The 15,440-nt window shown below is 34.5% G+C and overlaps 1 protein-coding gene across 12 annotated transcripts in view; it reads right to left on the minus strand.

Moving 5' to 3' along the window:
- Positions 1-15,440, minus strand: part of Nfib (nuclear factor I B) — a 419,314-nt gene that overhangs the window by 91,886 nt on the left and 311,988 nt on the right. For all 12 annotated transcript variants that reach the window (XR_005733947.2, XM_021728207.3, XM_021728206.3 and 9 more), the window contains exon 3: positions 3,981-4,034. Coding sequence is in view for 11 of the 12 variants with exons in the window: in XM_021728207.3 (XP_021583882.1) it covers positions 3,981-4,034 (54 nt within the window). In the remaining variant the exon portion in view is untranslated. The remainder of the gene's footprint in view (positions 1-3,980; positions 4,035-15,440) is intronic.

The following is a 15,440-nucleotide window of genomic DNA, read 5'->3' on the forward strand; positions in this document are numbered from 1 at the left end:
CAGGTAAGAAAATTCTTGTTAATGAAACTTGAAGTACTTCAAAAATTTACATCATAAAATTTTCAAAAACTGCTTTAGGATTCAACATTTCTTTACTATATTACCAATCAAGAGAGAGTTCCCCACAAAACTATGGCCTTTCTACTTTCATCTTGGAACTGACTTAGGCAAAAAATACAACCTCTATATTTCCTTGTTTTCCTTGGATACCAACCATTTCAGCATTAAGCAAATTATCCAGTTTGGGAAATCTAGAAGATCACAGCCCTAGGAATGTTGAAACACAAAATAATAAAGCAAGTCAGAGCTAATTTTAAAAGATTACAACCTAATCAATCACACATTTCCTAAGTGTAGTGGTGGAGTCTGAATTACTGAAAATAAAATTACATCTGAGTCCATGTTCCAAAGTTAAGAGTTTACCCTTGTTTAGTCCATGATAGTTGGGAGAGGACTCTTGTAGTTTTATTGTTTAGGAAGGATTAGCTTAATATTCAAAAATAAGTAAATGAATTCAGACATATAATTTCTGGCTCTGTTATAAGCACAAGGGAGATGTGCATCATTAAAAAGATGAAGTGGCCTAGTGCTTTTGACCAAAATAACTATTCCATGTCCTTGGATGCCATCAGACTTCTAGAGTATTTTGGCTCTAAAAAGATAATGGTGCCCATGCCTGCCATCTAACAAAGTATAAAAACAGAGCATTAAGTCATAGATGGTTTAATGAAATACCCTAAAAAGTATTAATTGTTTTATAAATAACAAATACCAAAAATACTACTTAAATGATTTTAAAATAACAAATATCAATATTTCACCTCCCCAAAATGTATTGATTTTATTTGTTTGCATGAAAATACTAATTCCAATTGAGAAAACACAAGTTAAAACTAAAGGTCTATTGGCTGGGGTTGTAGCCCAGTGGTAGAGCACTTGCTTGCCTTGCATGCATGAGGTCCTGGGTTCTATCCTCAGTACCAAATAAAAATAAATAAATAAAAATAAAGACATTATGTCCAACTACTACTAAAAAAAAAAAAAAATTTAAAAAAGACTAAAGTTCTATTGACAGAGGTTCATACTACAATACGAAGAACTTCAGGGTCACCCTTCCGAAGTTCTCAGTCAGCAAGGAATGAGCCTGCAAGTCAGACAGCCAGGTCTGCTGCTGAAGAAAAGCCAAAGGGGAGCAGGGCTATGTGTGGGTATATAGCTGCAAGCATTTGCACTCATAGGATGACTGGATGGGATTCCACCTTTATGTCAATAGTCAGAAACAGATTTCAAAGAGCCCATATCTCCAGAAGGACTTGGATTTTTGCTCTCTCTTCCCAAGCTGTTGGGAAATAAACACAGGAATAGATGGTAGAAATTTCCACATCTCCCAGCAGAAATCTACCAGTGATAAGAAAGTGTGGGTAATCAAGGTGATGTTTTTCAGAGGTTAACTTCTCTTTGCTATAACACTGAAAGCAGCAAAGTGATTTGTCTATTTCATTGCTTATGCAGTGGATTAAATTTTCCCATAAATGGATTGTGCCTTCTCAAGATACTGAATCTCAACTTTGGAGATTTCACATTTCAGCCAAATTAGGAAGATGAAAAGAGCCTCCTAAAGATAAATTATGCTCCAAAACACCTAAGACGCTTATATGTATGAAAGGAGCTTTAAATACTAATAATTTAATCCCAACTGACTACACAACAAAAACCTTAATAAGATCTAATTTTTTTTCACTTTAAATTAGAAAATCATCTATATTCCTAGTGGCTTTATTTATTTCTAGGTACTACAAAACAAACTTGTTTTCATCAAAATTTCCTTAATAAGCTCTAGGTTAAGTTCACAATCTAATGATACACAAAGCATGTCAAAATGATAGAAGGCTTCTGAATGATCAAAGAAAATTCTAATTATATTCTATTTAATTTTGGTTGAATGTGTATTTGACAGTTGCATAATATAGTTTTCAAAAGTTTTATTTCTGAGGAAAATTCAACATGGAAAAAAAAATCAGGTGTTGTACCTTAATTATTTCTGTTTGCCATATTGCATAAAAACAGAAAAATTAAGAGATCTATATTGAATATAGCAAAGGAAAAATTTAACCAAGCTTCTGGACAAAGATTGAAAAACTAAATTTTGTCATTGCATAACTATACAAAGGTTATTCATCCAGCTCAAGTAGAGAACATTTTTAGGTGCACATAATTCCTTCTGTACATGTTCAAAATGCATTTCAACAATAACGGCTTTATTAATTTCAATCAAGCTGCCATTCAAATGCAAAGAACATATCCTTTGTTTGGTCTGGCTTATAATACTTATCAACTCTTTTTCTACCAAAGCTATTTCCCTCTCATTCTTTGTAAGATGAGTAAGGAGGCTTTTGAAAAATATTTAGATACAATTCACTTTTACTCAGAAAAAAAAAATAGTCAACTAAAAAGAAGAAATCTTTGAAAAATTAAGGGACATTTTAAGTTAACAAAATTTTCTCAACTTTGGAACATTTCTAACAATATAAACAATTTGCCTTTTTGGAAAAAAATAATTGAATAATTCTAATCTTCCATTTACACAAAAAACAAAATAATAAATTTAACTGGTATTTACATTTAGAATTGTTCAGTTTTTTGTTATGTTTTGCTCTTAATAGCCAATTTGTGGATAAAGAAATATCAACTTAATATACCTTTTAAATATGTATTTAATTAGAATTTTTGTCTTTGAACTACATACCACTCTTGATATACATTATGATTTTGTCTAAAATAGTAAGTTAACTTTTACTTGGAACAACAACAACAAAAAAATGCCTTTCAAGTGAAAATAAAGAACAAAATAGAAGCAAGACTCAGAAAAAAATTAAATTCTTTTTCGATTTTATATTTTTACTTGTATATCCATTTGCTGTATCTTTCTAATATCATTTTAAGAGAATACTGATCTAATACATTTTCGTGCAATTTTGGGATTCTTTAGGTATTTGAACTTCATATTAGCCAAGTATTGTGATGTGGAAAATCAAATAATGAAGGATTAAAACTAAGTCTGCCTGAGGAAATAAACTTATATTTATGGTTTTCTGTAATCTTTGTGGCTTATTTTTGAGAGAAGTGATAGATAAGATCATCTGAGGAGGTGGGAGGCAGGTGTGGGGACTGCTTTCCATTGTCTTGTGTTTTGCTTTGTTTTCATTAGTTTATTCTTAAAACAATTTTTTAAACAAAAGTTATAGGTATGATTAAAATTCTTAAAATAATGAAAAAAACAGAAATCCTTCACTGCACTAGTTTTATATTATTTTCTCAGGAGAAAAAAACACTGCTCGTAAATGAAAAGCAAATACTATATATTCAGATTTTAGAGCAACAAAAACTATAAAGATGGTCAAGTTATAAAAACCCATTTTCAGATCTGAAACAGCTTCTGAAAATAGAGGGTATTTGGCATACCTTGTACTAAAGGAAAAATCTTACTTTCATTATTTCCTGATTCTAGGAACCCAATAAAAACCTTATGGAATAAAAATCCTTGCAAAAATCTTTTGGTGAAAACATAACCAACCACCACCACCAATAAAGTAATGAAAATTGATGAATATAATAAGCGTAGAGAAAATTTTACTTTTTCTCCTGAGTTTAAAAAAAAAAAAAGATTAAAAGGTTTTTTGGCTTTTCAAACAGCAATGATTTTTAGTACCTAAAACGTACACAACTAAAATATACACACGTTCACTTTTAAAGAAATAAGAACAAAAATTAAAACATTGGTGATTAGGTAAATACCGATGACGCCAATATAGAAGTATTTGCCATTGCAAAGGGCTTAAACACAATCACATCTTGTCCCAATCATACCTGCCTGCCAGAACAAAATAGGCAGCTGACCAATTATGGGGTGTTTATCTATACAGTGGTACCTTTGTTCTCCAACAATGTCAGATTGCAAACGTCCTGGAACACATATTTACCTGGAGGATTCTTGGCAGGATCATTGTGGCTTGGACTTCCTGATTGTCCAGAATCTGTAAAGAAATCACAGAAAATGTTTTCTTTTTAATTTGTTTTGAAAGAATTTCACAATCCTCAAAAGGACTTAAAAAAAAAAAATAAGGTACAACAATGAAACTGAGTGTTTAAATAAAGTATCCTTTCCCAAGCCTTTTGATAGCAATATTTTATTCATCAATCCAGATGAATGTCTACACATATTTCTATGTCAAAAGAAAAAAAAATCAAGTATTAATCCATAATATTCTTGGGATAGAGCAAGGCGTTTCTGAAACAAAAGATCTAGCTACAAAGCAACTAAAGATGTTTTGAAGGTTAGGCAAATATCAAGGTCAGTCAGTGGAAATATGAAATAAAGCAGATATATTCCCTTAAAAATGCAATCTGAGTATAATTAAACATGCTTTTTAAAACCCAAAAATATGTTTTTATTCAAAGAGTGAAATACACAGAAATGAGAGCCTGCTTTTCCAGGATTTCACACGCATGTACACACATCCACTCCAATAATACCCCAACCTACTGGAACTAGGCCCAGAGTTGTCTACATCCCATAATAGCAATCAATTTGCAAACACCAGGAAAAGCATAAATTACTAGGTAGAAACCAACATGCCTTTGTGGAGAGCAAATTATTGGATCAATTTAATTTCCATCTGTGATAGATGGACAGATTTTTCAGAAAAGGAGGAAGAGATCGATGTAGTTTATCTGAATTCGCTATTCCACATTATCCCTCATGGATGCTACAGAAAGGAACCTGGAGGATATACAACTGTTAGACAGCATGCCTTTCCTAGCTGTTCTCACACTGTAGTGTTTTGCTCACCCTTTTGCCTCTGTGTCCCTAGAGCATTTATCTGTAGCATTTGCCCTGTGTTATTATATCCTTACTTGCAGGTTGCTTTGTAATCTTCTTTCATTGGTTCTAGTATTTAACTTTCGTCTCCCCTACTAAATTGCATGCTCCTAAGCAGAGGCAAAGATTCTGCCTACTTCTTTTGTGTCTTTCTCAGTATGCTGTTCTTGGCTGTGAGTGTACTAGGCTTGTAGCTCAGTATCAGAAGAATAGATGGCTCAAACTCAGCAGCCTTCCTTGCTTGCCTAGAAAAGGCAATCTCGAATTAGATAGTACATTTCACCAAAATATGATAGGTGGGGCACAGAAGACTGCTCTGTCATTGACTGCCATATAGTAACAAGTGTTTCCCTAAAACCTTGTCATTATACTTAAGCCAAGAAAGGTATTTCATCTTGGTTAAGCTGAAAAGTCAGATGATTTTTTTTTCATCAGGGTTATTCTGTTCCTCCAGGTGAGTGATTAACACACTGCAACTGCTACTTCTACTATTAAATGCAAGAACATCCTGCTGGTTCCTTCTCCAGTATCAAACTTGGTTATTTACTTCAGCCCATTGCTACATACCTGGTAGCTTAGATTTAAGCCTGGAAGCAAAATTTTACCCTTCATCCCATTTCCTTGTCTTTTAGCTTTTCCCATCCAAAACAGATTTTGTGAAATCTTAGCAAACATATTTAGTGATTTCCACATTGTCCTCCAACTAGTTCCTGATTTCAGGAAATGGAAGTATGGAAGTATGAAAATAAAGAATTGGAAAGAACCACTCTTGCATTCCATGTTCTGACTATAGTCTCCTTCAGACTGTTGCTCTTGAAAAATCTCACCTCTCATCTCCCATGAATTCTTCTATTAGTTTTTCTGGAATTGAGCTCCAGAGAGCAACCTCTCCTTTAAATATTAGACATCTTCCAGGCTCAGAGTACAATCATTACATGAAAATAACAACCTATACTATTTTGCTACAATCTTGGCTATTTTTGCCCTGATTTCCTCTGATGGATTCCTTTCAGCATTTATACTACATTACAATTCAATTTTTCAAGTGATTCTAACATGGAGATGAGTTCTTAGCAATGCATTACATACCCACTGACCAGACCCTCAACTGTTAATTTTTCTCTCTACAGCTACCTCACATTTATGAAAGTCTAGATATGCATAACTAGATATGACACAACATAAGGTACATTAAAATTGTTATCTTAGGCAAGCTGCAGCAGCTGTCTTAATTCAGGAGTTGAGTACATGAGTTTTATTATGTTCAGTTGTATCAATGACAAAGTGGCACCATATAACTTTCCCACTATCTGTGGCTAAAGTTTTGGTCCAGTAGAATAAAGAATGAAAGTCTCTTCCATTCCTAAGAAAGTATTCAGTTAACACAATGGCATCCCCTATTACCACAACATCCTACTTGGGATTTTTTTTTTTTCTTTAAATTACTTTCTGTTCCCATTTCCAACTGCAGGCCAAATTCAATTGAACAAATAGACTTACAAAGAAAGGGAAGGGAAGGGAGAAAAAGACCCACAAGTATTTGAGAGAAAACTGAGTGGACCCTAAATTTGAGTCACACATTGCTTTCTGTAACAATTCCACTTTCTAAAATGATCTGGTGTTTACTAAAGCACAATGACAGGTTCTCTTTCATATTCCAAAGCCTGTGCCTCTCATGAAGTCAAATAGCATATATTGTGTCCCCAAAACACAGAAGAGGACCCCTATGAAAGCAAGTACAGAACACTTAATTTTCAGACAGTAAATTCTAAAATTATTTAAAATCTACTGTTAACTCTTATGTCACCTTATATTGGTCACTTAATTCCAACTGCTGGAAAAGGAAGTAACCAGGGAGTCGCAGTTGGCAGAGAAACCAAAATGAACTGTTATTGTGGTTGACTTCAGAGAAGGAATTATTCAGACCACATCTAAAACCCTCCAATTCACCACCTAGGTCAAATTACTCTATACGCAAAGGTTTTATTTAACCACTTCCACCACTTTGCTCAAGTTTCCCCACCGTGTGTGTGTGTGTGTGTGTGTGTGTGTGTGTGTGTGTGTGTGTACCCGCGCGTGCGTGCATGGGTGCATCTAGCATGCTGGAGTGAATCCTGGCTCTGTCCCTCTTAGTTGTGTGACCCTGTACAGAATTACAAAGATCTCCAATCTCTTGGAGCCTTGCGTTCTGATCTTGAAAACTGCAATCCTACTGCCTACTTCAGATCACTGCAAAGATCACAACATATCATGCATCAAACCCTGGTCCACACAAGTCCTACATAATCAACAAATGAAAGACACTATTAAACATGAAGCCACATTTTAAAGATGGATTAGAATTTTTATTTTATTTATTTATTTATTTATTTAGTGGTGTTGGGGTTTGAACTCAGGGTCTTGTGCATGCTAGGCAAGCACTCTACCAACTGAGCTATATCCCCAGCCCTGGATTAGAATTTTTAATGGACTAATTCTCAGGAAGAAGAAAAGAAAAGATATACAAATAATTTGTGTCCAGTCCAGTGGTAGCATCTAAAAACATCTGTTAGTGGATCTACTGAACATGGAGACGTGTTTGCCGGCCTGGGAGTGCTATGTGAGAGGGTTAGGCCCATGCTTCCCACCCCTGCTTCTCTGTTTCTTTGTCTCTCTCTCTCTCTCTCTGTGTCATTCTTTTGGAGATGGGATTCACCATGTGGCCACCAACTTTTGGGCTCAAGTGACCCTCCTGCCTCAACCTCCTGAGTAGCAGGCACCAAAAGTGCACACCTCAGCACTCTGTTCTCTTTACTGTTTACAAGTGTGAATTTAAACATGTATTCTTTTAGGAAAAGAGGACAATGAATGAAGAGAGTTCTAAAATTCAATCAACTCCTCCCTCTGCCAGGTTGAAGATTCTCCAAGAATCTGGAACTGTTCACACCCCTGAAAACTCTTATAAGTTTTCTTCAGTCCTTTGTAAAAAGCAGTCAATCTTTTATGGCTACTCTAATGTCTTAGCTTTACCCACGGAGTGCTTAGGCTTTCCTAATGAGCCAGTTTTATGGAAGACCCTGGGATACCAAAATGACCTTAATGGCCAGGGTCATAGGCATTTCCCCTCTCTGAGCCACCAGCTCAGACACACTGCTGTTTAAGTGGTCATGATGAAATCTTGAAATGACCCAAAGCCAAATGATCCTGCAGTTCCTGGGAACTTCACCATCCCTCCCTTTACCAGTGCATTCCAAACCTGTTTCAGAATTGGAAAAAAAAAAAAAAACTTTTAGCTATTCTCTCCACCTAAGCAGTAAATTATAATCTCTATAACTGATTCTAACTCAAATGTAGCTTAGATTCTCTCTGCTAAACAAAGAAAATCCTAATGTTTTCCAATTAGCCTGGCAGAAGTCAAAAAAGATAATATAATAAATATAAGATAATAAATAAGTAATGGTGTATAAAGTGTTACTAAGCACTAACTTTCTGGTGTGAATAAAATGCAACTCTCTGAGGTGAGTAGATCATCAAAATTGGAAAATATTTCATTAATGTAGATATCAATTAAAAGAGAAATCATGAGATTTATGGAGCACTGTCTATATCCAAATGCTTAGTACTGTGTGACACACACTCCTTTTTTCCGTTGTGCTTATAATTTTCCTTTGGTTTATAATAATGGTCTTTAAAGTATTGTTCTATAAAATAATATAGATCATATGCCTTCTAGAAGTTTAAAAGTGACCCAATGAGATAGGAATGTACAAATTAGAAAATACTAGGGAAAGGTAGATCAGTGGGTACTAAGTTATGGTCAGATAGGAGTAGGAAGCCCTGGTGTGCTATTGCTCAATAGGATTATTATAGACATCAATAGTGTTCTACATGTGTCAGAAAGCTAGAAGAAACGGTTTTGAATGTTTTCAACAGAAAAAAATGATACATGCTTGAGAAAGTCAACTTGATTAAAACATTATAAAAGATATACCTATATTGAGATATCACATGGTGCTCCATAAATATGTATAATTTATTATTTGTTTATAAGTTAACAAGTAATTTAAATTGAAAAAACAAAACACTGTGATGCAAAGGAGTATATATCCAGAATAAAAAATTGACTCTTCTTGGTAAGGGTGGGCAAGAATACATCATAAAAGATATCAGATGGATGTCACCCTAGGAGTGAGGTCTTGAAAAATAACATGATCTCCCAATCTAGTACATATTTCACTCTGCTACCAAGGCAATGTTTATAAAACCCCAAACTGATTAGGCTAAATCCCTGCTTAAAAAAAAAAAAAAAAAAAAAAAAAAAAAAACACCTCACATGTATTCCAAATACCCACAGAAAGAACTCCAGTTTTTTTAATGTGTCACTAAAGGTAACTTGATCTGGCCCCACCAACCCGAGTCACACTTTAGCCTTCTGGACCCTTGAGTTTACCAGTACTCATGCCTCAGGGTCTTGCACAGAATGCCTCTAACTGCTTTTTTTCCCCTCCCTTAAGTCTTCATATGAAGGTCATTCCTTTTTGGCTGCTGAACTCCATAATGGCAGAGATGCTTCGATATTTAGTCTTTTAGGCCTTAAGTTTGGGGATAATGCCTTGGCACATTTGGTAAAGCCAAATAAAAACAACTGGTCTGTAAACTACAGATATGCACAAAGAAGAAAGACTAGGTATGCCACTCAGCACAAAAACAACATTAGAAGTCATACAGATAAACCTTTTGTGGTAAGGAAAAGAAACAGATGCGTGCTTCCCAGGCCTGAGTGTTCCGGGCTAATGTAAGGGCTGGTTCTGCTTCCCTCCTTCCCAATGAATATTGAAATAATGAAAAAAAAAAAAAAAAGAAGAAGAAGAAGAAATGAAGAATGAAATTGGAGTGAAGGTATGAGATAAACTATTCTGCATCAGGGGTCAATTTTTGCTCTCCTGCAGAGTAAGGAGGTGTTTACTGGGGGTCCAGGAAAAAGGTCCCCAATTTGCACAGAGGCGGCCAAGAAGTTTTAATGACCTACATTATATAGACTACTTTTCTATTCCTGAGTGAAGCTTATCACAGGGGCTCATTTTATTCTCTGACACCATGACTTGAATACCAACAGGAAAACCAAATTTGAGAAACACGATTTTAATTTATAGTTATTTGGGTGCAAAGAAAGGACTGAACAAGGCAAATTGTCAAGTCCCTTCTAACTCTAAAATTATATGATTCTAGAACAATATAGCTTTTATATCAAGGGATATCAGAAGAGTAAATGAAACCCAACCGGTAACCTGTTAACCTACAGATAGCCTCTTGCTAGAACTAAAATTAGTCATCATGTCATAAAGAGCCCTTTGTCATATTCCTTTGCCTTAAGCAGGTGAAGAAATAGCCCATTGTCAACTAAAGAATACCAGGAGATTTTTTTTTTTAAGGGTTAGAACAGTCTGCTTCTTTCTCTCTAAAACATTATTAATTGCTAACATACTGGAGTTGTATATTTGTGCAAATTCAATACATAGCATGCCAAAAAGAATCACTTAAGAAAGAAAAGTCAAGATATAAAAAGCAAAAACTTGAAGGATGGGATACAAATGCATGCACTTTATACTAGGGAAACAGAAAAGACAAAAACATGTACTATTTAAAGATGGGGAGAGAATGCTTCTCCTTGGGCAGGTCTTCCTCCTTCACTCTCCTCCCTCCTCCCCACAGCACTGTGTCTTGCTCTTGGCAGTTCCCTGAGTGTCAGGACTGATTTCCCTGGGATTTCTAGTGAGTGAGCTTTATATAATCACAATTACTATTACATAATTTGCCATGTTTTTTTTTTCTTCCAATACAGTGACAACACTATTTCAGTTTTAATGGAGAGCTGGTTTATCAACTGGGGTGACACAAAACTATAGTTTTACAGTATTTTCTTTTCCTTCTATTAAATGTTTATTAAAATAACACAAAGATACATGGGAAAACCAGGTAACTGACTCTTTCATAAGTGTGTGGGAAATGCTCACTGATTCTTTCCCCTTATCTCCCTGTCTCCCTCCTGCTTCCCTCTACTCTTGTCTCTTATTGGGAACTCACTTCATTGCAAAACTTGGTTAACAATCTATATGTGGAGGGTTGGGGATGTGGCTCAAGCAGTAGTGCGCTCATCTGGCATGTGTGTGGCCCGGGTACGATCCTCAGCACCACATACCAACAAAGATGTTGTGTCCGCCGACAACTAAAAAATAAATATTAAAAAAAAATCTATATGTGGGAAGCATGAACTTTATTACTTGCTAATGGAGTCCTTGACATGTTTTTGCTGCATTTGTACCCCGCCCTTAAGCTCAATTGTGAGCAAGAAGAGAAATCAAACTTCTTTAAATACTCTTGGCAGAACCAAAATAATATTTGGGAAATATGACTTTCCACATATTTTGAATTATGCCTTTCAACCTATTTTTCTTCACGTCTGAAGGCTTGTACCTTCAGTTACCCTTTCTATTGGTTAACGATGATTTTTAAATATTTGATTTAGCAAAACTCAGTTTTAAAAGAACTTATTATGTTGAGAATCCTTACAGATAAAGCAATTAATTAATTAACCAAAGGAAAATATAGAACAAAAGAGTCAATATGTAATATACCCTATTCCTTATCCATATATATTCCACTAGTTCCCTTAATAAATTTTCTTTAAAGAGTCACTTTTGCTTAACAGGAAGATTAGATTCCAAATTTCATATCCCAAGGATTAAAATAAGGATTTGTTTGGGATCAAGACTGAAATTTGCCCACAGGGAATTAATTAAAAAATAAAAAAATTTTTAAAAGACTACTGAAATCTAAGGGAAAAAAAATGTCAAATGGGGATGAGAGCCAATCATGCCCACAATAGGGGACTACTGACCAGAGCATACAGGAATACACCTGAGGAAAAGTGTCACCTTGCTGACATCCAAGAGCAGAGAGTTGCAGTACTTCATCAACTAGCACTAAGACCAACAAATGAAGTCTAGGATGGTCGAATCTGAGCTTTCTGCCCTAAGACTAAGTTCAACGACCATTTACTGATCCAGGGATTGAGTGAACCAAAGGTCAAAATCAGATCACTTATTGCTTGCATCGCTTTTAACCTATAGAATACAAAGACACCACGCTGGTCATTGTCAAGATTGCTAACTTTCTACAGTGTGTTTTCAATTAAGTAAATAAAATGTGGTAATTAAATCAAGATTGCATAATATGTTTTTGATTTGTAATCTCATTTAAATTAATTAACTGACTCAATTCTTGTTTAGCTTTTAAACTGGCCTAGTTAGGGAAAGAGTCCCTGGGAGCAAATCCAGTTTTCTATCTTTAAAAACAAGGCAAAGCAATCTGGCATACTTAAAAAAAAATTAAATGCACCAGCATAATATAAATACAGCGGCAAGGGTGTTAAAGTAGGGGAGGGAGGAGTTTTATGGCATGATTTTGACTAAAAAAATAGTTCTCACACTAGAGAGAAATAAACTAAAACATTATTTATTCAAAACATTTCTTTTCCAATTTTATGAAGATTGCATGTTTGTTGGAAGCAAAACATTTCCAGCTGTATTTTAAGTTTCTGAAGAGAGTTGTAAGATTTATAATCTTTCATAAATGCTGCCCATATCTCATAATATTAGATGAACACGCCACTGCGTACTTTAAGGAACGATTTGCCAATGCAGTTTGCCACATGAAAATAATGAAGTCCTTTCCAAAACCTGGCCAGATCCAGTAGGAAAAGATGAGATGATTGTTCTGTCTTTTCCATCTGGGAGACATTTTGAGTTTCAACTATAACTATGTAATATACTTTCCCCCGACCCTTGGAAACCAAGAAACCTGCATTTTATAGCAATGTATGTAGTGCAAAACAAAAGTTGGTGAGATAGGAATCTTGAAATGAAAACCAGAATGTCATCAGATTCAAAAACATAATTATGGGAGGAAACTGAAAAATCAATGCAGAATTTCAACATAAATGAAAGGCAATGTTTCTGATCCTATTAGTCCTAATGCTTCTCTTAAGAGGAAAGAATGGAAAAATGAATGCTGTTTTATCTCCAAAGTCCTGAACAGCTATTTTAACACCATTTAGCACAACTGACCCATGTAGCTGCTTTGTTTTGTCCCACACACTCCTGTGCACACATGGTCCTTCTATGTCATTTCATGTATTTTCCCCAAACTTAATATAATACTATATATGTAGGTTAAACCCAGATATTTTCTAATACTTCATTCTAATACTTTCTAATACTTCATTTGCCATCTTTACTTCTCAAGAGCAGGGTATGTTTTCTCCAAACTGACTGGAGAGTCTGAGCTCCTGGGTCCCATTCATTAATTACCAGCCTCTTATCCTAAGCAAACTCTTTGATGCCTGAATCTGTTTTTCTCTTGCCCAGTTACTTAAAACTGGATAAGAAAAAAGGTAAAGTTTTAGTCTTAATCATTTCCAAAGGGATTAGAAATAAAAGAGAGAAAAAAAACCTTCATATGGCAGTGAAAATATGGACAAGTATTTGTAGAGAAAGTCTATAATATATTTTTAAAATACATTTTTTTAGTTCCCCCTCCAAAAAAAAAAAATGCCTACCTCATTAGTCCTCCTCTATTTTCACTCTGAACCGCCCCTTGCAAACATCGACAACATAGGTAGCTAAAGGACTGATTGGTGTCCAAATCCCCTGCTACATTTTAAAATCCATAGGGTCAACATTTATGTTAGTTTTATTCATTACTTGGTAGAATTCTGGCATATAGTCAATGTTCAGTTTCTACCATAACCACCATTTTACAGTGAACAGCATGATGAAGGATATCACATTTTTTATTCCTCCCATTATAAATAAAAGGCCAGTGATAATAATCATAACTTTGAGTTGTTTGGTTATCTGCATATTCTAATTTTAAGTGTCTGTAACCTCTCTATAAACACAAACGCAGCAGTTGATTCAGTTAATGACCAAAAAGTCACATTCTTATTTTTTTTCCTTTCAGGATTTATTACAGCATAGAAATGTGTTTCTGAAAAGATATATTTATTTGGTTTTTTTACTGGAACACAGATTTCTCCTTTCAGTTAGCTAAAAAGATACTTTGCCAAGTAGTTAAAATGTTTATGTTTAAGTCATTAGATGAGCTTAGAGAAAGGAAACAGGATGGGAAACTCTATCTTATATTAGTTAACTAGTCTTTGCTTTATTATGAAATCATGGCTCTTCAGTCATTGATGATATTATTCATATAAAAATAAATGTATATACTTAATCCAAAGGTGCATGAACTGCACTGAATAATAAAGTAGCACTACAAACAGCATACTTTCTATGAAGGCAAAATAGATTTATATGTCAGACACTCATTATTGTTTCTTTTTATAAAATACCTTTATCATAATATTGGAGGAAAAAAAAACAGAGAAGTCACTTGATGAAACAGGAAGCTTGCTGATGTGGCAGATAATGATATTAAATGTTCCAACAGTTCCTTGATAAGTCCTTCAAAGAACTTCTGTCCCCATGTTTTCAGGGCAAAAGCCAATTTACCAGGAATAAAACTATTGGAATAATACATCATTGAGCTAACATTTTTGAAAGGGATAAAATGAGGAAACAAACGAGAAGATAGTAACTTCCTTTTGCAAATTAAAACTCTGCATAAGAGGAAAGTAACTCAATTATATTGATAAAATACTAACAAAACATAGCTAACCCGATTTTTTTCATTTTTTTTTTACAGGGAAAGTCAAGATTATTTTTAAAAGGAATAATGTTTGAAAGAACTCTGAAAAGTTTACAACCTGACAGATACAAAAATTATGGGGGGGGACAATATTTTTTTGAATGGACACTTTAGGAGAAAGGTTTAAAATATAAATAATTCTAACCAAGAATATTAAAGAGTCTCCTATAGCCCACCATGGAATCCACTACTCCTTACTATGGTTATTTGGGAAATGAGAAAAAAAAAAAATGATGAGAGGCATGTCCACTGACTATGACCATTAAAAAAAAAAAAAAAGGAACAGAGCATAATGATGCAGAGCTGTGTACCATGTGCTCAAAATTCCTCCCATTTTGTCATGTTACTCATTTTATCTTTAAGAGAGATTCAAATTGACTCCTTATGATTCAAAAATCTCTATGCTAAATCCAAAAAGTATGAAAAAGAGCAAGTTTCTGCATAATGTCCCATCCATATGTCTTAACCCTGAATGGTATCAAACCTATGTAATCTTACACATCAAATGCCTTCCAGATGTGACAAAATTTTAACAGAGACCAACTTCAAGCTTTTTACTACAGACTCATCTCCCATGCTCCCATAAAGATTATTTTCATTGCACATAACATTACATGTGGCTAATGTTCATTTTTCCAAATTGATTATTATGCTGTCCTTTCAAAACTCATATTGCCTTCCAGTCAAAAAATAAACTATGCTGCACACCAACCTTCAATAAAATCACAAAAGAACCAAGAAACCACATCATTATTTCCAAGTTGTAGACAGTGCTTAATTACAAGGGCAGTTGGACTTTTACCTCTTGCTACCTCTA

This window comes from Ictidomys tridecemlineatus, chromosome 4, assembly GCF_052094955.1.
Source record: "Ictidomys tridecemlineatus isolate mIctTri1 chromosome 4, mIctTri1.hap1, whole genome shotgun sequence".
NCBI classification, from domain to species: Eukaryota; Metazoa; Chordata; class Mammalia; order Rodentia; family Sciuridae; genus Ictidomys; species Ictidomys tridecemlineatus.